Consider the following 27303-nt stretch of genomic DNA (forward strand, 5'->3'; position numbering starts at 1 on the left):
CCACATCATGGAGGACTCTTCAGCCCAACTGCGGGGTGAAATGAAAGTTTGTGCATGACGATCATAAGGACCGCAATGCAATCTAAAACAACTCTCCCTGTACTGCAAGAACAGAAGAGCTCTATGGCGTATTAAAGACTAACAAATCTACTGTGGCACAAGCGTTTATGGGCCAGCGCTCACTGATAATTCTGTTTGTAAGAGAGAGACGGCTTCACTGTTCCCCATAAAACACCATATGTATCAGATTTATAGCAGTTTATAAATGCTTTTAAATGCATTTAAATATCTACCTGTAATTTAGTATAACAGTTCATTTATCTGATGAGCTGTCTTAACAGTCCACGAAAGGTTATGCCACAATAGTGTAAATTTGTTGCTTTTCAAGACTCCACAATACTATTGTGCTGGGTATCCTATCGCAGCTTTGGCACCAAGAGACATTAAGGGACCCCTGACAGTTAAGTCCCGTCGCTACTACAAATCCCATGAGGCGATGCGGCAAGGTCCAGCTGCAAACCAGAAGCGTTGCTCTTATTTTTGTCCTCCTTGGTCTTCTCAATAAAAGGCGAGGCCCGACGCAGGGACGAAGAGAGCATGCCGGGAGCTGTAGTTTAACCGCGTCCCCTTTCTGTTCCGTCAGTAGAGGGAGAAACGACAAAGCCCAGCGTGCCTTGCGACGGGCCGAGGCTGGCCCCTCCCACCTCTCCCAAACAGCCTCATCCGGGCCCTTGGCCGTCACTGTGGTCGGCGATTCGTCGCCATTACAGGGCAGCGGCGGCAACGGTCGTGCGGAGAGAGAGAGAGGCTGAGGCGGCCCGGGGGGCTTCCCTTGGGCGGCGACAGTGCGGCCTTCCCGACGCCCTCGAGCCAAGGCCGGGCCGGGCCTCGCGGGGCTCCGTCCCTCCTCGCCGCCTCCTCTCTCTCGGCCGCCGCCGCCGCTCCGTCCGCGGGGCCCCGCAGGCCCGGCCGGCTCCCCCGCCTCCCCCTCCGCCTCTGACTCGGCTCTTGAGGCCTACCTGTCTCCGTTTCCCTCTTCAGGGCGAAGCCGTGAGGAAAATGTCGCCATGAAGGTGGCCGAGACGACTGCGCTGCGCCGACCCCGCCGCCGGGCCATGAGCCTGGGCCTCGGCCCCAGCCGCCGCCGCCGCCTCCTCCTTCGCAGTCTCCGAAAGAGCGCCTCCGCGGCGCCCGTGAATGCTCCAGAGCGCGCCCGTCGCAGCAACAGCAGCTCCGGCCCACGACGTGATGGACAAGAGCAACCCCTGCGGCTCCGGCCTCGGCGCCGGCTCCTCTTCCTCGGCGTCGGCAGGCAAAGGGCAGCAGCCCCGCTCTAACTCGGCCGGCCCGGCCGGGGGAGAGTCCAAGCCCAAAGGCGGTAAGGGAGTTAGTTGGACAGGCTTCCAGTTTGTGTGGAGAGCCGGTGGTTAGACTGCCGGGCTAGGACCTAGGAGACCAGGGTTCGAATCCCCACTCGGGTCAGGAAGCTCGCCCTGGGACCAGGCACAACCTGAACAAGCTAGCCGGGTTGTTGCAGGTATTGAAGGAAGAGAGCCCATGTGTGTTATCCTTAGCTTCTTAGAGGAAAAGGTGGGCTATAATGCAAGCCATCGTTAAAATACAGAGTAGCACACAAGTGTAGCTCTTCGGTACCCTATAGGAACTTTCTGCCACAAGAAGGTGGAGGGGCTGGGGGAAAGTTCTCTTCTTTCAGTGTTCCTGGTGTGTGACCGAATCCCACAGGTGCTTCATGTCCTGAAAGTGGCTTTTTGGGCAGGTATGAATTATTTTAAGTTCCACAACATCTTGCAGATTTCCCCGGTCTTGGCGTATATAGGACTGCAGCCATAAACGTAAGTTCAGGACAGATAAAATGCCAGGTATTCAGGACAGACAGAAGAAAGTACTTGTTCGTGCAGCCCTTATTTAAACTGTGGACCTCACTTCCATAGGGGGGTAGGGATGGCCACAAACTTGGATGGCTTTAGAAGAAGCATAGATAAATTCACAGAGGAGAAAGCTATTAGTGGCTACTAGCCATAGTGGCTGTGCTCAACCTCCACTTTTAAGAGGCATTATTTCTCTGAATACCAGTTACTGGGAATTGCAGAGGGGAGAGTGCTCTTGTGTTCCACTCTTCTTGGGGGTTTCTCTTTGGAGCATCTGGATGGCTATTAGAGAACAGGATGTTGGACAACATGGGTCATTGGCCTGATCCGACAGGGCTTTTCTTATGTTCTCAATCTTAGGTTCAGATTATGTGGTCAGGATGCTAATCTAAAGCTGAATTCATCCAAGGATTCTTTTAATTCATCTGCAGCTGCTCTTTGGCTCCTGCCTGTGTCTCTCATCGTATTCTGCATTTTCCATTAGTTCCCTCTCTGCAGGAATATGGTCTTTGAAGTCCAAAGGGTATTTGTTATGAAGTCTGGGTTCTTGTTTACACTGTATTTATAACCAAAATTGGAAGCAGTGCTGGGTTTGGACTGATGATACACTGAATTAATGGTTGGTTGCTGCTGCTAAAGAATGTAGTGTGGAGATAGAAGGTTTGGGTGGAGCAAGTGCTACTTCTGACTTTCACAGACCATGTGTCCTGGCACTGATTATATTCTAATCTACATAGCTAGTTGTGCAAGTGGCTGATTCTGAGTATGTAATCCTCAAATACTGCTAAGGTCAGTGTAACAAGCAGTTGCACTATTATTGTGACCTTTTACTTGGCTGGCAGTTAGCAAATGTCTTTCATAAAAAACACCCTTCTTCCATACGTGATTCAAGCTGCAAAAGTCACCTGTATTGCTTGTAAAGGAATCTAATTACTCCCTCCCTACTTGTAGTTAGCTGTTTAGCTATTTGAGTCTTAAGGTTGTAATTAGCAAACTATGATTATCCATTATTATTGTAGGCTAAGAGGCAACTTTTGACATTTGTTGGGCTCCAAGTCCTATTAACATAAATCAGCATAGCCAGATGTCTGGGAGCTCCAGAGGTTCCCCATCCCTCATATCATATATCTAGACCCCTGAGTCTCACTTGTCAGTGGTATGGAAATAATGAAGATATCACAACAGCTGGATGTTGGTAAAGGTCTTGATTATTAGTCTGGGATATGTTTATTGGGTGTATCTCCATTGCCTAGTTGAAATAATAAGAAAAAAGAAGGACGAGTTGCAGTAAGCTTTAGGTTTTTACGCTACCCACTCCTCTCTGCATAGCCAGGAGAAAGTATGGAAGGTTTTTTTCTGTTTCCTATTGAATACAGGTTGCTGTGCTTCTGGACTCAGAACTGTAGTTAATCTTCACTATAGTTGGTTTAAACAAGCTGCAGTTTGAAGTTGGCTTGTTGAACCTAAACCATAGTTAATGTAAGTGCAGTTTATTGTTGCAGAAAGTATGGCTGCTGTGGTTAACCCATTGCAAAAGCTTTCAACCTTTTTCTCCTAGTTGCACAGAGGAGTGTATAAGCCCAGTGTACTGCTGAGGTTCCTTCAGTTTGTTTACATCACAGGAAACTAACCATTTAGCATGATGTGCATATACAGCCAATTAATAGAGAGGTCTGACCTAAAATCTCATTCATAATGGCCAGCACTCCATCAAATAACAAGCAATATAACAAAATACAATGGCATGGTAAAATTTCTGCATGCTGAAAAATATCTATATGGAGATAACAGTAATACTGAAGTTCAATATGTGCATATGGGGTAGCCAGCATGGTACTCTCCAGATGTTGTGAGCTAAAATTCCCATCTTCCTTGACTATTAGCCATGCTGTCTGGAGCTGATGCATGCTGTAGTCCATAACATCTGGACAGCATCACAGTAGCTACCCCTGACGTAAGCTGTATTTGCTGAGGTGTGACTAGCTGAAAATATATGACTGACTAAAGTGCTCTTGGCACAGGTAGGAGCATGAGGATATCAGACTTTTTTGCCCTATCTTGATAGTGTGTATCAGCCATGTGGGCTCCTGGATCAAGTGATCCTTGCGAGGGAAATGCAAACACTATCCTCTTTCCTAGCTGTAATTTCTTCTTTCGGATTATTCTGCATGAGTCACTACAGAACTAGTGGCAGTAGAGGCAAAGGTTTATCTTCCTGGAACAAGTTTTTAACATGATACTGCAATATATACAAGAGATATGATTTTGTTCAACAAATGTCCACTATATGTTCAACTGGCTGCTCTTGAAGGGGAGATAGCTTCAGCATACAAATAAACAATTCACATTTAAAAAGACAAACGTTGCTCCTACGGAACTGTTTACAAACAGATCTATTTACTATAGACAGGCTCAATCACATGGTCTAATGCCAACTATATGTTCACTAGCAGTTTTCTCTTGGCACAATTTAAAACAATGAATAATACAAACCACTGAGACTGCAGTCTTTTGCCAAGTTAATTGGTAGTAAACCCCACTGAATTCAATGGGACTTGCTTTTCAGTGGACGTGTATAGAATAGCACTGTTAAAATAGCAGACAAATATTCAAGTAGCTTTTTCTGGGGATGAGTAGTAACAAAGCCCATAAAACAATGTGGATGCATCCTTGCAATAACTAAACATGTTTTTTGTTGCTTCTGTGAATTTTCGGGTTGCATGTGGTGGTCTGCTTCTTGATAAAGCTTCTCCTGGGTTATCCTGCTGACTTTTTGTTGCTTTAACATGGTATATGCTGCATGTTGCAGTAGGGGTTACTTGAAGGTGATTAGCTTAGTTGTTGTCAAGATTCCATTTTCCAGCCCTGAGACTCTGAACTTGGGTTGCTTTTTTAAAAAGCCACTGCTTTATCTCTTTTTCTAGATGGAAAAAACGCAAGTGGATCCAAACAGCGTTATAATCGTAAACGAGAAACTTCGTATCCTAAAAATGATAACTTCGCCAGCCAATCCCGTCGCTCCTCTTCACAGAAAAGCAAAGCTTTTAATAAGATGCCCCCTCAGAGGGGTGGGCATGGCAGTGGCAGCAAACCTTTTAGCTCTTCTTCTAATGGTGGAAGACGAGATGAGGTGAGAATCTGTCTCGCTGGATCAGCCATATTTCTTGGGATGGGATGATTGCATGGTGATGCTACATATCTTGTGTAGAATGTGCTTGTGCTCTTTTGCTGTGTTCTGAAAAATGGGAAAGGATCCTGTATAGTGATTTTTACCTCATCTTCAAATCTAAATTGGTGCCAACAGCTGTGGAGGAAGCTAGAACAGCAACTAGAAAGTGTTGTGCCATAAGTTCTTTCCTTTACCTGTTAGGAAGCTTATCTTCAATTGCTGCCCCTTATCCAGGGGTGGCTAACATCTGGCCCTTTAGATGTTGTCCTTCAGTTGGCATAGCCAGTGATCAGGGGTGATGGGAATTGTAGTCCAGCAGCATCTGCAAGGTCACGGGATGTCTATCCTTGTTCTTATCCCTAGTGCTATAGCTCAGGTAGAAATTCCATTTTTAAAAACATCAAAACCCTTCTTTTATGCAGACACAATGGGACATGACATGCCTAAAGTACCACGAATAGTGTTTTGCTTTTGATGACTCTGTAGTGTGTTAAGTTTTGCTTGTACAACTAGCAGAAAGATATGTAAGGAATGGATGAAACTGTTGAAAGATCTACATTTGTGTCTCCATATCTGACCCGGCCTCTTCTGCAGCTGGAATTTATCTGACAGACCGAGTAATCTGTTTATTTGAAATACCAATTGGTATTTCATGCTGTAAAGTGTGCTCATTATAGGCCTTACAAGTAAGTTAGCAATTGTGTGGGAAGTAATCTCAGATGTTTGGCTTGTAGTTTATCGAATTTGATGTAAAATTAATTTTTCCGTGTGTTGATACTTGTGGAATAAGAGTTGTTTGAAACTGACTGACTGTCTGAATTGAATTGCTGTCTGAATTGAGCCTCCAAACCACTGAAGGTGTTACTTCTATTTGTGTACTAAATCTTACAGTGCAGCAGTCTTTTATAGTAAATGCTCTTTGGACATGTGTTGCCTACACTACACACCAGTGCAAAATATGTTTATGTGGCACAGCTTTTAAAAATTGTTTTATTGGTGCATTCTAAGTGACTCATTGTCTTTTCAGGTAGCAGAGGCCCAGCGGGCAGAGTTCAGCCCTGCCCAGTTCTCTGGACCCAAGAAAATTAGCCTGAACCACTTGCTGAACTTCACCTTTGAACCTCGTGGCCAAGCAAGCTATGTTGGGAATGGCCGCGGCAGTTGGGGCAAGAGGAACAGATGGGAGAACAAACCTTTCAGCAAGGAGCTTTTCCTACAGGCCAAGTGAGTGGGTTGCTTTTCATATGCCCAAGCTTGTGGTTGCTTTTCATATGCCCAAGGGAGAACGAGGCCAGCAAAAATCAAAGCAAAGAAAAATGGAAAATGTATTCATTTTCTTACATTGCTATGATTTTGGTGAAACTTCTGTGATTATATTGTTTTGCTGTTTTCCCAGTTTAATGTAGCAGTCTCCACTTGGAAGGTTTTGTGGGCAGAAAGAGCTAGGAATGATTCATTGTGCACTTTTAAATTTTATGCTCTGGTTTCTATAGAAACTTTAGAAGCCTTTTGCAGTAGTAATTCCGAGAGTAAGTTGAGAAGTAAGCCTTGAAAGGTAACAATTTAAGGAAATGAAGGCATTTTCAATATTTCTTCTTTGATACCATGTTATTCTTTATTAAATCTGTAAGTGTTGGATTGGCTTCCTGCATTAAGTTGATCCACATACCGGTAATACTGTAATAAGGCAGAGGTGACTAACCTGTTTTCTTTCAGATGTTGCCAGGCTACAATTGCTACCATTTCTGACCATTGGCCATGATTCCTGGGGCTGATGGGAGATGGGAGTCAAACATCTGTAGGGCCATAAGCTACCCACCCCTCTACTAATGCGATTCTGCTATTATTTTTTATGTTGTCCTATCTCGTGATGTGAGAATATTCTCTGCTAGAAAATTCTCCCGAGAATATTCTCCACAAACTGTAAATTCTAATGTAAGAACCAGTTTTACAGCACGCATTATTTTTTTTTAGTAAATAATAAGTCAAGCTGTGATACTGTCAGTGTAAGTAATGAATAATTGTTTTTTTAATCCATTATACATACACAATTAGAATTCAAAGTTGATGGTAAATATACGGTTAGTGGCAGGCTTAGTGATTAACGTGAGTCATTCAGGTTGAATTTTCAATTTCAGGTTTGGTGCAAAAAAATCAAAGAATGTGAATTCACTGCATTGCCCCATTGAATAAAGTATCTGTATGGTTTTTGATTGCCATCTGAACAAGTTTACCCATGAATAAACATGTATATTACCTAATTATATCATTTTCAATGCATTAAAATGAATATTCTCCTATTTTAAATGAAAATTCTCTAATATTTTCATTAATCAAGAATATTCTCGAGAATATTCTCCAAAAGATTATTCTTGAGAATTTGACATCACTAGTCTTATATAATTGTGATCCTGAATACCTGTATTTCTGGATTCTTTTCAGATAGCTTAGCATCAGATAAGTATTCAATATTTTCTGTTTTTTCTGTGTTTGCTTTCCAGCTGCCAGTTTGTGGTGTGTGATGACCAGGACTACACAGTTCATTTCACTGACCCAGACACCTTGGTCAACTGGGACTTTGTGGAACAAGTGGTTAGTAGCAATGCACTTGCCTTGAAAGCTTTATTACACAAACTTAGACAGGTTGGCCACTTGCCACTTGAGTTTGGGCTCAGTTCTCCAATCTATTATGGTCATATTTTAGAGTGAAACGATAGCATAGTAAATTGTACTCTGTTGCACTTTCCCAGCGGATTTGCAGCCATGAAGTCCCCTCTTGCCCGATATGCTTATACCCGCCTACTGCTGCCAAGATCACTCGCTGTGGGCACATCTTCTGCTGGGCATGCATCCTGCATTATCTCTCTCTGAGTGAGAAGACTTGGAGTAAGTGCCCCATCTGCTATGGCTCGATTCACAAGAAAGACCTGAAAAGGTAAAAGAGGTTCTCTGAGCAATGCCTTATTTCTTATTTGCTCACAAGTCACCTATCGCTCATCACTTCCCTTTTGTTTTTGCAGCGTTGTTGCTTTGGAAACCCGTCAATATGCAATTGGCGACACAATTACGATGCAACTGATGCGACGGGGGAAAGGTGTCTTGATAGCGCAGCCCAAGTCAAAGCTGGTGAATGTGGAACAGCCTATTCATCTAGGAGGTGAGCGGCAAAGAGGGAAGTTGGGTAGACCTTGCTGCCATTTGTGCAGTATCCTGGGCATTATCTACTACAAATTTTTCTGGCTTGAGCTGCCTTGAAATGAATAGGAGCAGCACGAAAATCAGTCTTGGCCATGGCTCCTTGAAGGTGGCAGAACTGTTACTCTGCTGTTGCTCCCTGTATGTAAACTGCCTAGATTCCCTGCTTCAAAAAGCATGTAGCAATTCCCAGCAGTAAGTATGACCAATGGTTTGGATGATGGGCATTGTAGTTCTGCAAAATCTAGAGGGCCACAGGTGTTCCCTACACCCAACTAGTGCTTTCTTAAATGCAAGGTGGGACTAAGCACAATTCTGTGATCGACAAATGATTAAAGTGATCCATTTGACCCCTTCCATTATTTACTGTTACGTCCAGTATTTCACCTCTGTGCTTTAAGTCTCTGTTTTGCTTCCCCTTCTGTTTTCTCCACCAGGGCTTCGTGATAGCCCAGTGAGGAAGATTACCTAATTGATCGGTTGCACCTTTTCCACAGTCACATGTCCAAAACTTTGCTTGTCCTTAACAAATCAAGCAAGATAACTTCAGCACTAGTAACTTAATTGCTTGGCACCTTCCAATGTTGTGGGGTCCAGTGTATCTCATTAGTTTCCATGTTAGACTACATTTTTAGAGTATGGTATAAGTCATGTCTGTTTCTTATGTTAAGTGGAGCTATATCTTTCCAGCTGGGACTTCAAAGGGGACCCTAGTAGCAGATAGAGAATGAACAAAAGTTTTCAGGTGGTAAAGCAGGGTGTGCTGACTTTTTTGCATCCATGGGTGTCCTTGCAACCCAGAGAGACTGTTACAGGCACCACACATCCCAGGCAGGCAGCCAATCACTCACTGCAGCCCAGTATATGGGCTGCAAGTGAAGGCTTCTTTCAAGCCTAATTTAATGGAGGGGAGCAACCCCTGTGGTTGCTAGGGAAGGCCTCTGCAGGCATATGTAGGTCCAGCCCCTAAACAGCTGGGAAAGCATTGCTGCACCTCTGGCATCAATGCTATAAAGAGAGCAAGCAGATCACAAGAGTGTTAACTTGTAGGATGTCTTCCAACTGGATGGCTACGTTCATCCCAGTGTACCATTAACTTGGCATGTCTTTGTGCAGATGAGCAACATGGACAGTACTCCAAGCTGCTTCTGGCCTCCAAGGCTCAGGTGCTGCAGGAGGTTATCCTGGAAGAGAAGGTGGCACTCTTGCGCCAGTACGAGGAGGACAAGCACACACCTGAAGCATGTTTCATTGAGGCTGCCATTCAGGAGCTGAAGGTGAGGCATCGCCGGGTTTTGAGTAATGTGATGTAGGGAAATCTGTGGGTTTTACTAGTTGCTCATGGCACCTGTTCAATGTGAGTGACTCTGAGCATTTTTATTGTGTATTTCCCTATTTTGGCAGGTGGCCAAAGGGTGGGAGTTTTTTTGGGGGGAGGGGTGTTGACAAGCACAAATACTGCTGAAGTTGTAGCTTGAGCAAATAGGAATATTTATCTATTTTGTAAAAATTTATGCACCACTTGATTGTAAAAACCCTCAAAGCAGTTTACAAAAAGGTCATGCCATAAAATCAGGGGAAATGTGCAATACATTAAAAGATGCAAGAAATTAATATACTAAAAGAGATTAAAAACCACATCAGCATTTCTAAGTATCTGGGTAGGCTTGTCTTTCTTTCTTTCTTTCTTTCGGAATAATGGTTTTTAAGGGTTTTTTCCAGTTTACATGATGCTTCCAGTTTTTTCTTTCGTCTTCACAATAACCTTGCAAGATGGGTTTGACCTTAAGTCACATAGAACCCAGATAGTTTGTTGCCACTGTCGCTAGTGCCTGTTTCTTGTTCTCTGGTAGGGCGTAAGTGATGGTTAAACATCAAGAGGTGCAGTCCAAAACATCTGAAGAGCGTCAGGCTGGCAAAGCCTGGTGTATATGTTGATGTGATGCTGAGATTAACAATGTTTGGCTTGGCTTTTAGGATCGAGAGGGAAACTTGATGTCCGACAAAAACAGAGAGAGTGACGTTGCAGGTACCACGGCAGCTGTGGAGGCTCTCATTGTGACGGAGTCATCTGACAAAGAAGCAGCAGCAGTAGTAGCAACCCAGGAGAGGAAGGTGAGAGCTTGAGTGCTGTTGAAATATTGTTATCTCACTCTATTCAATAACTATTTTAAGGTCATTAGAATCGGGTGAACCTAGCTTCAGTCCTTGTGCCCCAGAGACCATTAAGCTAGACACTCCAGGGTGACTTCAGGAAAGAGATGGCAGAGATAACTTGAGGGGTTTTGAGGGCTTGCTTGAATGGGTTGAGAAAGAAGGATGTGAACTACTCTCTCTTCTTAACAGCCTATTCTGGAGTATCTCTCTGCTTTTGAAGAAGAAATCCTGGAGCCACCTTCTGTAGAGTCTGCGGCTGCTGTCCTGCCCCCTTTTGAGGTGGAAGAGGCAGTGGGAGTGGATGATGCCGAGGAATCTGGCAGGGACCTACCGGGCACAAGTGAGATGGAAGGAGCCAGTCTGCCTGAACCTGCCTGCGAGAAACCTGAAACAGCATTCAGCAGTGGGCACCCAAGCACCACCCCTTTCTACTACTTCTATCAAGGTTAGCTCAACAATGTCACGGCAAGGGTAGGGAAGCCTCTTGCAGTTCAAGGTCTGCATTTCCTCGTGGGGAACCTTCTGGGGGGCAGGATGTCAGTGGTGGACAGGGCCAAAGGCAAAAAGTACATAGAGTGATGGATATGGCTACATGTTTGTGCAGTGGACACACAATGTCTCTACCTTTCATCCAGATGAGCAAGAGATACTATCATAATTCAAGGATCCATTCCAGCTAGGCAAATCTGCTCACAGAGGGTATAGAGGAGAGAGGCTGGCCTAGGGGAGGGTCCGGAGGGGCCAAACAGAGAAGTTTGGGGGGCTGCATTTGGACCCCAGGCCTGAGGTACCCCACCCCTGATGTAAGGCTTCAGAAGATCACTGTGTAACATGCTTCACCAACAATAACTTTCTTCAAGGGAAGCCAGCCTTTTGGGGGCGGGGAAAAGGCCCAGTGACCGTTAATTACTTCATGGCCTTAAGAGCTTTGGTTGAGGCAGAGACACATAGCAGAACAAAAAGTGAGGGATTCCCAATGCCCTGTGGAGCGATGCTCTCTCTGTTTTGTGCTGCACACAAAGGGGGCTCTTAGGTTATTGGTTCCCAAGGATGGATTGAGAGCTACTTCCCTGAAGAATACAGGAGATTCTTTGGTACTCTACTCTCAGAAATAAGGAGAATCTGCTATGTTGTTCTGGTTTTGGAGGCAGTGGTAGTGATGCTGAGAAAGCAAAACATCAATATGGACTCTCAGAAGTGCAAATAAAGGCTTAACAACACACAGCATTTCCGGGGATGCCATAATTAAGCTTAACACTATTGAACAGCAGTCCCTGCTAGAGTCTCAAAGGTGCTGTGCAATTGACGTTTTGGAACTGGAGTGAGGTGGCTATTCAAGGCAGAATCAAATACCTTACTGGATTATTCCCATTATTATTTATTATTAATTTATATGCTGCTTAAGTGGCATTTGGCAATTAAAAACCTGTGTGCAGCAGCCCCAGGTGCATGCAGAGGAGCACTGCAGACTTGGGGCTGCTGTGTCTCGTAAGTGGGTCAAGAGAGTAGGGCGCGTTGTCCCATTTCCCCTGCTTTCCATAACTGTCCTGCAACTTCTCTTCCCGTGCTGCAGCTGAGGACGGGCAGTGCCTGTACCTTCACCCAGTGAATGTCCGTTGTCTTGTGCACGAGTACGGCAGCCTGGAGAAGAGCCCAGAGAAGATCACAGCCACTGTGGTGGAGATATCTGGCCACTCCATGACGGAGGTAACGACACCCAGGATTGCCCTCAGTGTGTAGTTTGACTGTGGCTGAGCTACTGTCTGAGGTATAGGTACCTTCATAGATTTTGCCTTTGCAAGGATTTATTATCTCCTGGAATGATTTTCTGGGAGGTGGGTTTAGGTGCACTTGAGTGTTTCTCGCACTTGGAAATACTCATAACTGCCACTGGCTTGGCTTTATTTGGTAAAAATAAGGCATTTTTATTGACATTGACCAGCATTCTCTTTACACAACATGACTTCAGGGAATGGGTATGGGGTAGGGTTACCGTATTTCAAAAAGCGAAAATCCAGACACAAAAGTTTAGCTTTTTCTTTCAAAATCTCCCCCCAAAATCTTCATTTTTTGAGCTCATTCTAAGTAAATTCTCCTAAAAAAATAAACATTTCCATTATGGGTTGCCATACGCCCAGGCAGAAAGGTGTGTTTGAAGGTTGCACAACCAGCTCTCTTCTTTCTAAACCCCCAACCCCACCTGCAGGACGTGCGGCAGCGTCATCGTTACCTGTGTCATTTGCCACTCACCTGTGAGTTCAGTATCTGTGAGCTAGCTTTGAAGCCTCCTATCATTTCGAAGGAAACACTGCAGATGTTTTCAGGTGAGCATTGGGAAGTTCTGTTTTTCTGTTGCAATTCCCAGTTGTAGCTGAAGAGTTGCTTTCCACGTAACTCAAAATGGGAGTAGCCGGTATGGTGTCCTCCCAGTGTTGTTGTTGGACTCCCAAATCCCATCAATCCCATGCCAGCTTGGCCAGTTGGCAGGAATGATGGGAGTTGCAGTCCAACAGTATCTAGAGGGCACCATGTTAGCCACCCTGATTTAAGGTTCAGTGCTGAGAAGAGAGGGGGGCAGGTAATGGATCTGGGTTTGCTTGGGTTTGGAAACAAATATTGGAAAACCGTGAAGTCCAATCATGCAACAGAAAATGGAAACTGAAACCCCATCATTGTTGGGCTTCTAAAGGAGGTGCCACTGGGGACTACTACCAAAGGGGGACCGGGAAGGAACAGGTAAGGTGCTTTTTCTTTGCTGTTTTGAGCAGTCTGTCTCACCTGGGAACTCTCCCAATTGCTCTTAGATGACATTGAGAAAAGGAAGCGCCTGAGACAGAAGAAAGCTCGTGATGAGCGACGTCGGGAGCGCAGGATTGAGATAGAGGAGAACAAGAAGCAAGGCAGATGTAAGTGGCAACCTTGCCCCCCTCATCTATAAAAAAGTGCTTGGTCTGACGATTGGTGTATATGGAAGCACCTTCGTAAGTGGGAGGAGAGGGGGGCGGTTGTGACTCACGTTGGCCTTTTGTGACCGGGGTGGTGGTGGTATAATTTGAAACAGCCCAGTGAGTATGTAGAAATGACAGGTGGTGGGAATGCCGTATTTTAAGCAGTGAAGCTAAGGAATTTCTCAATGGCAATATGGCTTTAACACCCCTCTGAAAAGGAAGAAGATGCATGAGGGAGTAGATGTCACTTGAATTGATCTGAATCGTTGGCATAGGAGTGAATAACTTTTGTCACAGAGATAAAACTTTTGGTTTTCTGTCTAGATCCAGAGGTTCATATTGCTTTGGAGAACTTGCAGCAGTTCCCTGCCTTCAGTGCATGCTCTGGAGAGTATGCAGGCACTGAGAACCAGAGTGATGCTCTGCTCTCTCCTGTTGGTTCAAGTCCCATTTCTCAATCAGGTGAGCAGCTGAAAGAGACCTGGGTACCCAGCCGGTGCTCACTCTCTAAAGGTTTACTTCCACTTCCTTAGCAGAATCATCCATGGGTGGGGTAATGCAGACAAAAGACAGGGGAACTCCTGAACAGCAGCTACTGGAAGGAATGTGAGTCCCCAGCTGAATTTAAAATAGCATCAAACATGAAACTAATGAGGCTTGGAAGACCAGTGCCTGAGAAAGAAGGATGCACAGGTGCATGAGAGCCTATACCTGCTATCATGCCTCCTTAATAACACAACTCTTAGTTTGTATAGTAAATGTATGATTTTTCTTCTTGCAGAGTCCATGTATACTCCACTGTCTCCTGCAGGCAGTCTTGGCAGCCCTTCACTCTTTGTTGGAAATCTGGAGGAGGAATCTACCCTCCCCTCCTTTGCCCAGGTGTGTGCTTTGTGCAGGACTTTCCGCTGCACCCAATCAGTTCTTCATTACAAGAATTGTTTAAGGAATCTGCTTGTGATTCAAGCATAAATGAAGCCTGAACCCAGAACTACAAAATTGTCCACACTGCTTTATCACTTCTGAGTAAACCATGAAAAGGTGTTTGCTACCATTAACTGTCATGGGCTGGTTGGATGCAGAGTGGTGGGCGGCACCAGCTGTGACCACTAGGACTGAGCTGTTCTGGTTTCTTTGAATAATGAGTTAACTTCACTGATATCAGGTGCTTTATTACTGACCTATTCCTTACTCCAGCTCCTGACGTTAACCTTTAAAGTAGCTTTAGCTGTCCTGTTGAAATGCCCTCCATTGATCTCAAGCCACCCTTTAGTCACAGATTGGTAGCGTATGGCTGATCTGACTCTTGTACTTGTTTTTGGTAGATGCTGAGGGCTGGAAAAGCTAAACCAGAAACATGGAATAGTTTTCAGCCAAAGAAGAAAGGTAAGCAAAGTGATTCTTAGCTTAGTGTCTCCAAGAGGCAGCACCTTTGTAGAGTTGAGTCTATCTCAATATATAGCCAACCTTTCTATATATGGCACCCAAGATGGTTAACACCAATCATAAAAAATTACGATAAAATGGTTAAAGATGTTTGTCACATTTTGAAATAAAAAATCAAGTCGCTAGCAATGAAACACCAAATAGTGACTACATTAGAGCAAGTTAAAAGGAGCCATAAATAAAGTCAGCCAAGCCAAAGGCCTGTCTAAATTTATAAAAGCTTTTGTCTTACAATGGAAGGATATCAGAGGGATCTATGTGTGTTTCTTTTCAATGGTGCCTCAGAGCACTTATGACAGAGGCCTGTTCAGACTCCCCAATGATTTAAAAACAGCCACTTTTATTTCAGAGGAAAACTCCACCCTGGCTCCTCCCGCTCCAGGAGACAGTGATGGGGAGAGCGATAACTCGGACCGTGTACCTGTGCCTAGTTTCCAGAACTCCTTCAGCCAAGCTATCGAGGCAGCCTTCCTAAAACTGGACAAGCCGTCCACTTCTGACCATCTCTTGGGTAAGAAAAGAGACGGGAAATAGCCCAGTAGTGTGGGGGGGGGGGCGCTCAGTTGTGCAGCCCCTTAACACTGATGTAGGGGGAGACTTGCACAACCGCTTGTCTATGGTACATTTACAATGTCCCTCTTGGGTGATGCCTCTCATGGCCATCTCCAATTCAGGTGCTTCTGATAGTCGTACGTAATATTGGAGTACAGTGCAGGGCAAACCTAGCTAGATATGTTGAACAATGCTTATACAGTCTCACAGTCATCTTTGTTCTGATGCTGTGGGAGTTTACTGGCCCAGCTTGATTCTCTGAGATGTGGAGGGTTCGTCATGGGACCTGCTGCCACTAACTTATGTCCCCACCCTTGCTCTGGCCAGTGACCAGTCAGGCATCCGCGTTTCGAAGGCTTGAATGGAAAGCTGAAAGTTTTTGATCCAAAGGCTAGGGGACTTGAGAATGAAAGAGCTTGCCAGCGGACGCCTTCCCGCAGGAAGCCTGCCCTGGTTCTATATTTCCAGGGATGAGTTTTTATTTAGCCCAGGGACAATGAACCTGTGGCCCTGCAGAGGTTGCTGGACTATATATTTCCCATCATCTTGGGCCATGCAAGCTGCTGTGGCTGATGGGAACTGGAGTCCATCAACGTGTCAAAGGCCTAAATGGGCTCCTGTAGCTGCAGGATGATCCCTTAATGCAGGGGGGGTGTATATATAAAAGGAAATTGCTTCTTTGGATTAAGTCATTAGTTTAGCATCTCTGATAGGGAACATGTTGCTTCTGGTGACTCAGGCTGTTGTTTCTTTTACAGAGGAAAAAAGAGGCAAGAAAAAGAAGCAGAAGCAAAAATTGCTGTTCAGCACTTCAGTGGTTCATACCAAGTGATCATACTAACGGACAGATTTCTTCACCTGGTTCTCTTTTGTTTGCTTTTGTGTTTTTGCTGCTATAGAAAAAAAAGTATTTAAGTTTGAGCAGAATAAGTCTGTTTCTGGGACTTGGGAAGGTGCATAGGAATTAAAAAGGAGTACTTGTCCAGTTAATACCAAAACAAAGTATTGCATCGCAGAAGCCAAAGTGCCAGGGCTGTGCCAAGTATAACTCCTTTGACCTGGGAATAATAGTGTGGTCAGGGTGGCACACTTGCTTGTCACTTGAGGCAAGCAGGGAGCTCCTGATGCTTCCGGCCTGTGTGAAAAGGAGTCTACTGAGTGCAGTGGGCTGGGTGATAACATCTGCTCCTGGCAAATTGGTAACTAAAGGAACCTGGCTATAGAGCATACACTGATTGTTGTGTCGTTTTGATTAGCGCTGCTTATAAAGAATTGAGGGGGGGGGGTAGTGGAGGAGGAAATAATTCAACTTATACCTGCTATTTTTAATCTTTTCCCCAAAGGGCAAAAGCTGGGGAAAGGTACTTTGGAAAGGCTTTCCTGAGTAATCTGATGGGTTCTGGAGATTGGTTCTCAGCTAGGCAAGAGGGAGTAATGCCCTTTCTGCTGCTCTTGGGTGTTAATGGTGCTAAGGTTACTTGGAGAGAAATTAGAATGCCCCCCCTTTGCGCAGAACTGGTAGCTTGTATGCACATGCAGGTCAAACCCCTAAGGATCTGGAGGTCATGGTCTTCCGTTTGCTTGGTTCTGGGATTCAGTTTGGGTTTGTATAATGTACATTTTAGCCTTCCATTCTTTTTCTCTCCTCACTCTTCCAGCCCCTAATTTGTTTTGAGAAGTGGTCTCATTCTGCACTGCTTGTGGCTTGATCTGAAACTAATTACTACTAAAAATAAAAGTGTCAGTTCCGTTGAATACAATGAACTTCAGTGTACCATACCAGCAAGGGTGAAATTAGTTGCAATAAACCATATGCACAAGGTGTTTCCCTGAGCTGTACCTTACTCTCTCTTTAACAGACTATTCTGCATCAAGCCCTTTTCATTTAAGTCCTGGTAACAGTGTTTTCTGTGACCAGGAAACAAATGTCCTCCAACCAAACCTGGCTTCCCGTTTATTTAAGGGAAGACACCAAAGACAGTTTTAGTATCTGAGGGTCCTATAAAAGCTGTAATGTACAAAAGCAGACCTTGGTGCCAGTTTTTATTTTGGCTGAATTAGCTTAGACTTAATGTGGTTTTAGCAGCTGAGCCTTTACAATTTTTGTACTTTGGACAAAAGCCTAAAGCAGGCTTTGCCAACCTGGAACCATGCAAATGCTTTGGACTACAGCTCTCATCTAGTGAGTCATAGGTAGTCATAAGAACATAAGATCCTGTATTAGGCCAGCGGCCAATCTAGTCTAGGATCCTGTTCTCGCTGTGGCCAACCAGATGCCTATGAGAGACCAGCAAGCAAGACCCAAGCCCAAGAGCACTCTCTTCCTGTGGCTTCCAGCACCTAGTATTCAGCAGCATTGTTGCCTCTAGCTGTGAAGTCAGAGCATATAGCATCTATCATGGCCAGTAGCAATCAATAGCACTCTCCTCCAAATCATGGAAGGGGCACCACATTAGCACAAAGCCTGGCCCAGACTAAAAACAACAAAGCAGAGGATATTTTCCTTCCCGCTTGACTGCAGGTTCTATTGACTCAGCAATTGTTTCACTGGAGAAGGCCAAGCTGTTACCACCAAACATATTTTTAGAAGGTGGCAGGGAACACACTTCACATGATGCCTCTTCCTCCCCATTGCAGTTGCATTATTCTCGGTTGTTTGGCAAATTGTGCCTCATCCTTCTCAGTGCCAATACCCATCTCTACCCATCAAACCATGCAGTCAATTAGCTCTTCCCAGTGCCAAGGGGTATGTGCCAAGATTCACCGGGGGGGCATGTGTAGCCCTCCACAAATGTGGCCTTCAAGGATTTAGAGCAGCCTTCCCCAGCCTGAGAAATGTTGGACTACAACTGCTGGCTGATGGGAGTCCAAAACCTCTCTGGGGCACCAGGTTGGGAAAGACTGCTTTAGAGGAAGAACTGGATGAAAATGGAATGTCTGACTGCTCTGTTTCAGCTAGCTTGTGATAGAGGGGGTTATCAAACTTAAAACGCACTCTGCTTGCAAGCAACAGGTGGGCTGCTCTCCCAAGAAAGTATTAAGCTCAGCAGGGAGACAGTTGCAGATGTATAGTTCTGTGGATACTAGCAGTAGCATCCTATTTTGACACAGCTATCCACAAGCCTTCACTATGAACAGGCTGCAAACTAGGTGACAGTACATGGACATAACTATTTGCTTTTATCTATTTTATTACCATATACATTAACTGCTGTAAAAGGAACTGGGGGAGAGAAATATTGATCCTTGCCAGCAAGAATCCCTCATATAAATGGCCTTGTCCCACAAGAGTCCCCAGACTGCTGCTTTGTTCAGGCCATCTCTGTGCTAACATCGCTGTCTTCATCGTGACTCTGAAACTGCTGCTCTCCGACAAGTGCACAGCTCTGCATCGACTTCTGGATGGCTTGTCTGTCTGCTGTGTAAAAAAAAAGAAAAGTTAAACTCAAAAGACATTGTGATACACAAGGCAGGCTAGGGTGGTGCTTTTCTACCTTTGCGTTAGCCCTCTTCTACTGTTGCAAAGGATTCTGGGCAGCCTACCAGCTGTAAAGGCTAGAAACTTTTTTTAAAAAACAGAGATTGCCTGGAAGCAATCTGCACTGCTACCCTATCCAGTAGGTATGGGTGGAGAACTGGTTATGGCCTCACCCTACATGGGTCACTTTTGAGAAAAATGGCTAGTCTCCCTGCGCTATCAGCCACCAGGTATCATATTCAAAAGGAGAATTAAGGGCACACTGTGTAGGCTGCCGATTCTTCATTTGCAGGCGTTTCTTCAATTCGAAGCAGCAGGCTACAAAAGTCCCTGCCAAAAGCAAGACTTGCACTTGAGCTCCCAAATGCAGCCAGTTCTGGCAAGGGTTGCAATTGGTGCTGAATGCCCCACCTGTCTGAGAAATAATCTGGAGTGCACTGTAAGGCTTCTAGATGTCCCTTTACAGCTGTGGCTTGGCCCACAACCCTGCTGCTGTTATTTCATGCTCCCACAAAACTATTAACAGGCAGCCCTTCACTAGGTAAATACTCACGTGGCGGCAGCATGCTACCCACCACAACCAGATCAATGGAAACTCAGTGGATCCCACAGTTTGTTACCTTCATTGGAGCAATTGCGTAGCAGCAGGAGCAGCTGGTCCTTGTTGTACTGGATTAGGAATTTCTGACACCTCCGTATTGTAGCTGATGGAGCAAAAGGAGAGCATATGCATCAACAACGCCAGAAGCAAAGGCAACTGTGCTTACATGCTACAGCAGTGGTGTCCAAACTGTATACCTGAAGGAGCGTCTCCACCCCCACTGTTCAGCCCTGAGATCCAGTGCCGAGGGCCTTCTGAAGGTTCCCTCATTGTGAGAAGTGAGGTTACAGGGAACCAGACAGGGCCTTCTTGGTAGTGGCACCCGCCCTGTGGAACGCCCTCCCTTCAGATGTGAAATAAGCAGCTATCTTATCTTTAAAAGACATCTGAAGGCAGCCCTGCTTAGGGAAGTTTTTAATATTTAATGCTGTATTGTTTTTAACACTGGATTGGAAGCCACCCAGAGTGGCTGGGGAAACCCAGCCAGATGGGCAGGGTATAAATAATAAATTAATAAATTTATTATTATTATTATTATTATTATTATTATTATTATTATTATTATTATTATTATTATTTCAAAGAGTGCCGACCAAAGGGCTAACTAAAGTTATTGAGGGTTTTTTTAGGATTGAAGTTGTTGAGGTTTTTTTTAAGGATTTTACCCCAGGAAATAAACTGCCACAGGGGCCAGATTAAACCGACCGGTGGGCTGGATTAGGCCCCTGAAACGGACTTTGGAAACGCCTATCCTACAGTAATCCTCTTGAAATCCTCTAGCGCAGTGGATTTTAACTAGTGTGCCATGGCACCCTGGGGTGCCTTGAAGGATAGTCAGGGATGCCTCTTTCCTTCCCTCCCTCTTCTGATGCCGTCTCATGTCTCTGCCTCCCAAAGGCTTACATGGCTGTTAGTTGCAGCAGCCCTGGCTACAAGCTCCCCAAATGGTGCCTCTGCGGTGGCCAGGAGGTGCTGGTTGCCAGGAGCTGAGGTGGCCTCAGAATAAGCAACCAAGCAGACAAGGGAGACTGACCAGCCAGTCCACTAGCCCTTGCTGTTGCGAATGGACAGACAAGTGGGAGGCCAGGCAGGCAGGTGTTGCACTGGCCTTTTTTGTGCTTGCTGTGTGCAAGGCCTGCCTGGGAGCTGAGTGCCTGGTGCTGAAGTGCCCATGCAGGCCCAGCAGCTGCCACTGCTGCCTTTCAAGGTAAGGTGCTGGCCTCACCTTCACCTTTGGCCAGTCTTCATTGGGCCACTAAGGCTGGAGGCATCCTCTTCCCAGGCCCTTGTGGGGCAGTGGGCAGCAGGGTTTGGAGTTCAGAGTCCAGGGGCGGCAACAGGGGCTACCTGGAGGACGGAACACCACAAGGGTGAAAAAGGGTGAGAGGCTGCCAGCTCTGCAGGCAAGGGGTGACATAGCTAGGCTCCTGAGCCCCACAGGGGTGCTGCAGAAATAATGCAATTGGTCAAGGGAACCATTGACTCCAAAAGGTTGACAACCTCTACTCTAGCAGGAAACCCAGAAGAGGAGTGAACTAATGGGTAAGAACGTAAGAGCCCTAATGAATCAGGCCAATGGCCCATCTAGTCCAGCTTCCTGATCTCAAAGCAGCCACAGAGATGCCTGTAGGAAACCAGCAAACAGTATTCAGAAGCACTGTTGCCTTCGACTTTGGAGACAGAGCATAGCCCCCTCCCCCATGACTTTGTCCAATCCCCTTTTTAAAAAGTCATTTAGGTTGGTGGCCATCACAAACAAGAATTCTTTCGAAGCGTTAATTCTATCACTCTACTTTGGAACACATTTTAAAAAGAAAAGCTTGACTAGCTTTTCAGATACCTGTTAAGTGAATAACTTTCTAAGGAAATGCCTGAAGTAACTGATACTATAGTTTGAAGCCTTTCTGTTATATTTTACTCCAATAAGACCAATTTATCCTAAATAGAACCCAATAAGGCAGGCATATACGTACAAAATATTTTTTGGTACTGTGATCCCATTTAGATCCCAATATGAAATTTTGCAGGTAGCTCTTAGAAATATTAAATAATCAATACATTTTTGGGGGAAATTTTAATTGTATTTTTTAAAATCATTTTTTAAAATTTAACTTAATTTTTTCAAGTAAGCCCATCATGTGACATATACTAAGGCCCATAAAGTTCTGAAGAGATCAGTATTTTTAGTTTTGAAGTATCTCAATTCTGGGCTGAGCTTTTAAGGTTTTTGTGTAGCCTGACAAGGCCAAAATTGTCAATTTTTTGAAATCTAAAACCCTCGTAACTCAATAAATGGGATGAGTTTAAAAAATATAATTTTAAATTTAAACTCAGTTTTGATCATTCAACATGTGTAGAAAATATTAAGAAAATTTGAGGCACAAAGTAAAAAAATTGAATCACCTGCTTTGGAATGACCCAAAAATATTTTTTTATATTTAGTTATTATAAGCTGCTTTGAACAAACATCTTCTGGCATCATTACATTTGTGATATTGTTGGTGCCCAGTATATTCAATATTAGGTAAGGCTGAATGACCCTGACATTGTTCACTTTCAGCAAATAATTGCCACAAAAATAAAAAGTCTAGGTGTCAGGGAACTGCCATCACAGCCAGCAGAGGAGGCGAGACTCAGCAGCGATGCTGGAGAGGGGCCAAGCAAGGAGAGAGGCAGGTCACCGACTGGGGAAGATAATCAGCGCTACACCAGGGATAGAGGGGGGCCGATGGGGGAAGCAGAGAGGAGGCTCCAGGACTCTTCGCAGGAGACCAGCGAGGAGAGCACAAGTCCTCCGCTGCCTACGCCCACCCTGCACAGAAGACTTTCGCGCAGGGAAAGTAGGCGGCGACTTGGCGTCAAAGAGCTTCTTTGCTGGAAGAGGTTCAAGAAACGCCCACTGACGGATTCTGCCAGCGACTGAACAGCCACGGAGTGGAGGGCTGTCCAGAGGGAAATGGCTTAACCAGGCAGACTAGCCCGGAGAGGCGGTAACTTATGCACAAGCAACCCTTAAAGCCATTACACTAGGCATCCCCATTTAAGAGACTTCAGCACACAAGAGGAGACCACTGAGCAAATTAAACTGCTGAAAAATAAGAATCCTAAAGAACTGAGCTCACCTCCAACATATAGTGTGTTAAAAGAACAGGGATAACACTGATTCTTGTTCTCCAAGTGACTGATGAAGGGAAGAGATGAACCAAGTAGCCGATAAAAGTCCTTCCGGCAACACAACAGAACAACTCCTGTGTAAGCGTTGAGGTACTTTACTGGAACAACACAGAGAAGAGACCCTTCAAAGTTCAGCACAGGCTTTCAACAGGGCAGGAGCAAAATGTAATTGTACCCCCACCCCAAAAAGAAACCCATGTTTCCTTAGCTGCTTTTAGCAGCAAGTTCGGAAATACGATGGCAAAGATATGGAAGCAGCCTATCTGTGCAGTGACTAATCATATTTAAATCCCAGTCTCAGACATGAAACTCAGTGACCGGTCTAAAGCCACCCAATATCTTTAAGCAGCCCAACAACCCAGCTTGTGAGAATAAAATAAACCTCAAACACCTAACTTTTGGTACCTGCAAAGAATGAAGTCATAGGAAAAACTGCTTTTTGATTGTCTCATAGGAATTTGTTTTCAATGTTCACCAAACTTAAATCTCAAGAGCAAGTGTGCTGTTGAAGTGCAACTGATATTTTCAACTTGTGTAGTAGCCTGTTCAACTTCAGAGTAGTTTCTGCTCAGGGATATTCTGCCTCATCCATGCCTGACAAATTACAACTGTTATCAGGCCCTCCCTATACAGATTTTGTACAAAGTGCCCTCTGATTTTTTGCAATTTGCATCTTAAGACTGCTATACAAAATAATGGAGCCAAGTTAGCACTTAAGATACCAACACACCTCTGACACCAGGTATGCATAAACTGGGTCCCAACACGCTAAATATATCCTGAATCTGCAGCCTTCCTGTGACTGCAGAATTGCCAGGTATTTGGGGGACCATAATATGCGGCTGGTGTGCTAGCAGGTCTGAAGTTACTAGAATGGTCAATAGTTCTCATTTTAGAATAAAAATTTGCATATTTTCCAAAGCACAGGACAGACAGAGAGCTAAAGGGAGATTGTAGAGGAACCCAAACTGCACAGATTTCCTTAAAGAGGGGAGGTTGGCACATTGGGCTGCAAAGAAAGCTCCAGAAGCCAGACCTGAAAAAGCGATGGAGCAGCAGGCTAGTCCAAAGTCTCCGTGAATTCGTGCAACAGCATTTTTCACTGCGTTGTGCACAGTGCGCTCCTCAATAAGCTGCAGACAATGCGGGTCCTCGGAGATGATCTCGCAAACGAAGTATCTGCAGAGACAGAGAGAAATGGGCATTACGGCAGAGCAAAAGGTGATGAGGTGGCTGAGCTACGAAGGGCCCATGAAACATTCACTCTGTCAGGCTCCTCTCCCAACTATCACCTGCAGTAGCCATTCCAGTCAGGCTTACAGGAGAGGAAGAGATGGGGATTAAGGGCCTCTCAATTACAGTGGTACCTCGGGTTAAGTACTTAATTTGTTCCAGAGGTCTGTTCTTAATCTGAAGCACCATTTTAGCTAATGGGGCCTCCTGCTGCTGCCGCACCGCTGGAGCACGATTTCTGTTCTCATCGTGAAGCAAAGTTCTTAACCCGAGGTAATATTTCTGGGTTAGTGGAGTCTGTAACCTGAAGCGTCTGTAACCTGAAGCGTCTGTAACCCGAGGCACCACTGTAGTTCTGCTAAAACACCAGCAACCTTGGGGGATCCTTCTCCTCGAAATCATTTCATTCCAGCTGGTCATTGCTGGAATTCTGTAACCACGAAAATGTGACTGAGCTTGTTTTCCCTCCTCCCCCTCCCCATTCCCCTCCGTGCCTGTAATGTTTATTATGGGATCGCCTCTCCTGGTATGTCCCACGGAGGACCTTACGGTCTTCAAACAAAAACATCCTGGAGGTCCCGGGCCACAGAAATGTTAGGCTGGCCTCAACCAGAGCCAGGGCTTTTTCGGCTGTGGTCCCGATCTGGTGGAACGCTCTGTCACAAGAGACTAGGGCCCTGCAGGACTTGACATCTTTCCGCAGGGCCTGCAAGACAGAGCTGTTCCACCAGGCCTTTGGCCAAGGCACAGCCTGACCCCCTCCTTTGGCAATTCTTCACTGAACTCTAGCCCAATGGTTGCCATTAATCTGATCTGACTTTATAATGAAATGATTTTAGAATGTTGTATCATTTTACTGTTGTTAGCCGCTCTGAGCCCGGCTTCGGCTGGGGAGGGCGGAATATAAATTAATTATTATTATTATTATTGACATTTGTAAACCACTTTGGGAGCCTTTTTAGGCGAAGAAATTTTTTTGAAAGCAGGCTTCAACTAACTAATAAAGCAGGCAAGGCAGGGAGTAGCTAACCACAGAAGTGAATCGACCATTAGCCCCCTCAGAAAAGCGATAAGAGGTTTTTTTAAAAGGAAAGAGCCTCACCTGTTCTTAAACCTCACCATCTCTACAGCGAAAACCCAGCTATTGTTGGACTTCCGGCGACAGTGCGGTCATAGAGTGGCAAAAGGCCCAAACTTCCGGCACCAGTTGAGAGCACCTATTGGCTATGTATGGGCTTCCTAGGTGGCTTCGCTCTAGCCCTTGTAATCTCTATGGCGGAAGCCCTTAACACCACAGATATAGGAAAAGGAAGAGCGACAATATCGTTAGGCGAATCCGGGAGCTTCTTCGTTGGTTTCTCTCAGCAGTTAAACTCTGTATCAACCGCCCGATACAAGGGGAGCTTCTGTTCATATCAGCCAATAATAGTTCAGAAGAGGCGGGCTTAATAGGGAAGGAAAAAAATCACATTCCCATTGGACACGCCTCCTCCCCCCCACTATTAGCGTACTAACCGTCATTACTTTTCAAAGTTCCCTCCCTCGGAGTTCAGCTGTCAGCCGACCAATCAGCGCTCATGCACTCCCTCTTTCGCCCGCCTTTTTTCAAGTTTAAATGAGATTGGTTCCCTCCGAGAGGGAAGGAGCCACGGAGGAGTTTGTTAACTTTTTCGCCGCTTGGTGGCGTGCGAGCGCTTTGCTAGGCTTTTTCCCGCCTAAAGTGCAGAGCGCTGAGGTGGGCAAAGCCGTTTCTTGTTTCTCACCTCATGAAATACAGTACTCGTGAATGGGTCACATAAAATAATCAGAATTTTACCTTTTAAAAAATAAGGGTGGAGGGGAAGAAGACAGACCACTAGTATAGCGTTTCACAAATATATATATATATTTCAATTTAGCAGAATTCCATATACCACTTCTTTTTTAAAAACAACAACTACCTCATAGCAGTTAACAAAAAACATTTTAAAATAGTTTAAAAACAACTATGTCAAGCCTTCAACGAATAATTAAAATAAATAATAAGCTAACACTGGGACTAAAATAACTATTGTAAACAAAACAAAAAAGAAAAAGTTAAAATCGACAGTAAACTAAAAACCACATGAAAACATGACAACATGTCTGGAAAGGTTTTGTGTAAACATAAATGGACCATAAAGAAGGCTGATCGCCGAAGAATTGATGCTTTTGAATTCTGGTGCTGGAGGAGACTCTTGAGAGTCCCATGGACTGCAAGAAGATCAAACCTCTCCATTCTGAAGGAAATCAGCCCTGAGTGCTCACTGGAAGGACAGATCCTGAAGCTGAGGCTCCAATACTTTGGCCACCTCATGAGAAGAGAAGACTCCCTGGAAAAGACCCTGATGTTGGGAAAGATGGAGGGCACAAGAAGAAGGGGACGACAGAGGATGAGATGTCTGGACAGTGTCCTCGAAGCTACCAGCATGTTTGACTAAACTGCGGGAGGCAGTGGAAGACAGGTGTGTCTGGCGTGCTCTGGTCCAGGGGGTCACGAAGAGTCAGACACGACTAATTGACTAAACAACAACAAAACATAAATGTCTTTAGCAGGCATGGAAAAGAGTACAGTGAATGTCCGTACATGATTTTGGGAGGCAGCTCCAAAGTATGGAAGCTGCTAAACTGAAATATTGATTTATTACAAATGCAGACGGTATTAATTACGCGGTGCCTTTAACAGCACCAGTTCCTCAGACCAAAGCAGTCATATATGGGGGTAAGCAGTGTTTTTTTCTGGCGGGATGCAGAGGTACGCATACCTCTAAACATTTTGTGAATCTTTGTACTTTTGTCCATTTACTGTATCCCGCCCCCCCCAATTTGAACTATAAAATGATTTTATTGAGTCAAAATCAGCATACCCCTAAACATTTTTTTAGAAAAAAAGCGCTGGGGGTAAGGCAATCCGGCAGGTCAACGTCATGTGAAACATACACATATACATAGAGACATGTACGTGTAGATATTCAACATGGTGCTTTTCTATTGTTCAAAGAACTGCAGATAATGTCCAATTAATGTCTTGTTCTTTTGAAGGGAGCTTTGTGTTAAGTTGTGGGTGAACATATCAGACGACACAGCGATTCTTCAAACAGCTTTTGTTTATTCACAGGCCAGAACAGACGTGAACTGAAGAGTTCAGCCAGCCTGCTTATATAGAGCTCCAGTACAATGTAACTGTAACAACTTTCTGAAACTATCCAATCACTGATCGTCACTTTCAATCCCTTATTTGCATATTGGACCTGAGTGAAAACTATCTACAGTATCCCCCTGCTGGCCCAGGGTGAGAACTTCAGTACATAACACTTTGATTGCAACAGTGATCACTGAAGCTGTGGACCAAAGAAGGAGGTAAGAGAGCTCACATATTGCTTCACTCACTTTTTGCCTCTGCTCCACACAATAGTGTCATGCTGGAAAGGTCTCCCTGGCTT

General features: G+C 44.9%; 3 protein-coding genes across 4 annotated transcripts in view; 2 read left to right on the forward strand and 1 right to left on the reverse strand.

Annotated features, from left to right (window-relative positions):
• Window positions 1–730: 730 nt before the first annotated feature.
• Window positions 731–17180, forward strand: RNF10 (ring finger protein 10). Its single transcript, XM_081892297.1, has 17 exons — window positions 731–1378; window positions 4814–5019; window positions 6086–6282; window positions 7560–7650; window positions 7809–7993; window positions 8079–8215; window positions 9370–9530; window positions 10231–10368; window positions 10600–10855; window positions 11984–12117; window positions 12617–12734; window positions 13215–13316; window positions 13683–13820; window positions 14140–14240; window positions 14684–14744; window positions 15154–15315; window positions 16115–17180. Exons 1-17 carry the CDS (start codon window positions 1198–1200, stop codon window positions 16186–16188), a joined length of 2442 nt encoding a protein of 813 aa, XP_081748423.1. The 5' UTR covers window positions 731–1197; the 3' UTR covers window positions 16189–17180.
• A 1349-nt stretch (window positions 17181–18529) lies between these two features.
• Window positions 18530–25101, reverse strand: POP5 (POP5 homolog, ribonuclease P/MRP subunit). 2 transcript variants are annotated; one of them, XM_081892600.1, is made up of 5 exons: window positions 24945–25101; window positions 23646–23788; window positions 22558–22707; window positions 19455–19538; window positions 18530–18771 (listed from the first exon to the last, which is right to left on the reverse strand). In XM_081892600.1, exons 1-5 carry the CDS (start codon window positions 24962–24964, stop codon window positions 18668–18670), a joined length of 501 nt encoding a protein of 166 aa, XP_081748726.1. In that variant the 5' UTR covers window positions 24965–25101; the 3' UTR covers window positions 18530–18667. The 2 variants fall into 2 exon arrangements, with proteins under 2 accessions (XP_081748726.1, XP_081748725.1); XM_081892599.1 differs by having other exon boundaries at window positions 18530–18774.
• Window positions 25102–26745: 1644 nt separating this feature from the next.
• The window catches only part of CABP1 (calcium binding protein 1), a 74275-nt gene continuing 73717 nt past the window's right edge, over window positions 26746–27303 (forward strand). The window contains exon 1 of the mRNA XM_081892482.1: window positions 26746–27220. The gene's annotated coding sequence lies outside the window, so the exon portion shown is untranslated. The remainder of the gene's footprint in view (window positions 27221–27303) is intronic.

The sequence above is a fragment of the Podarcis melisellensis genome (genome assembly GCF_964234715.1).
Source record: "Podarcis melisellensis genome assembly, chromosome: 16".
Taxonomy (NCBI): Eukaryota; Metazoa; Chordata; class Lepidosauria; order Squamata; family Lacertidae; genus Podarcis; species Podarcis melisellensis.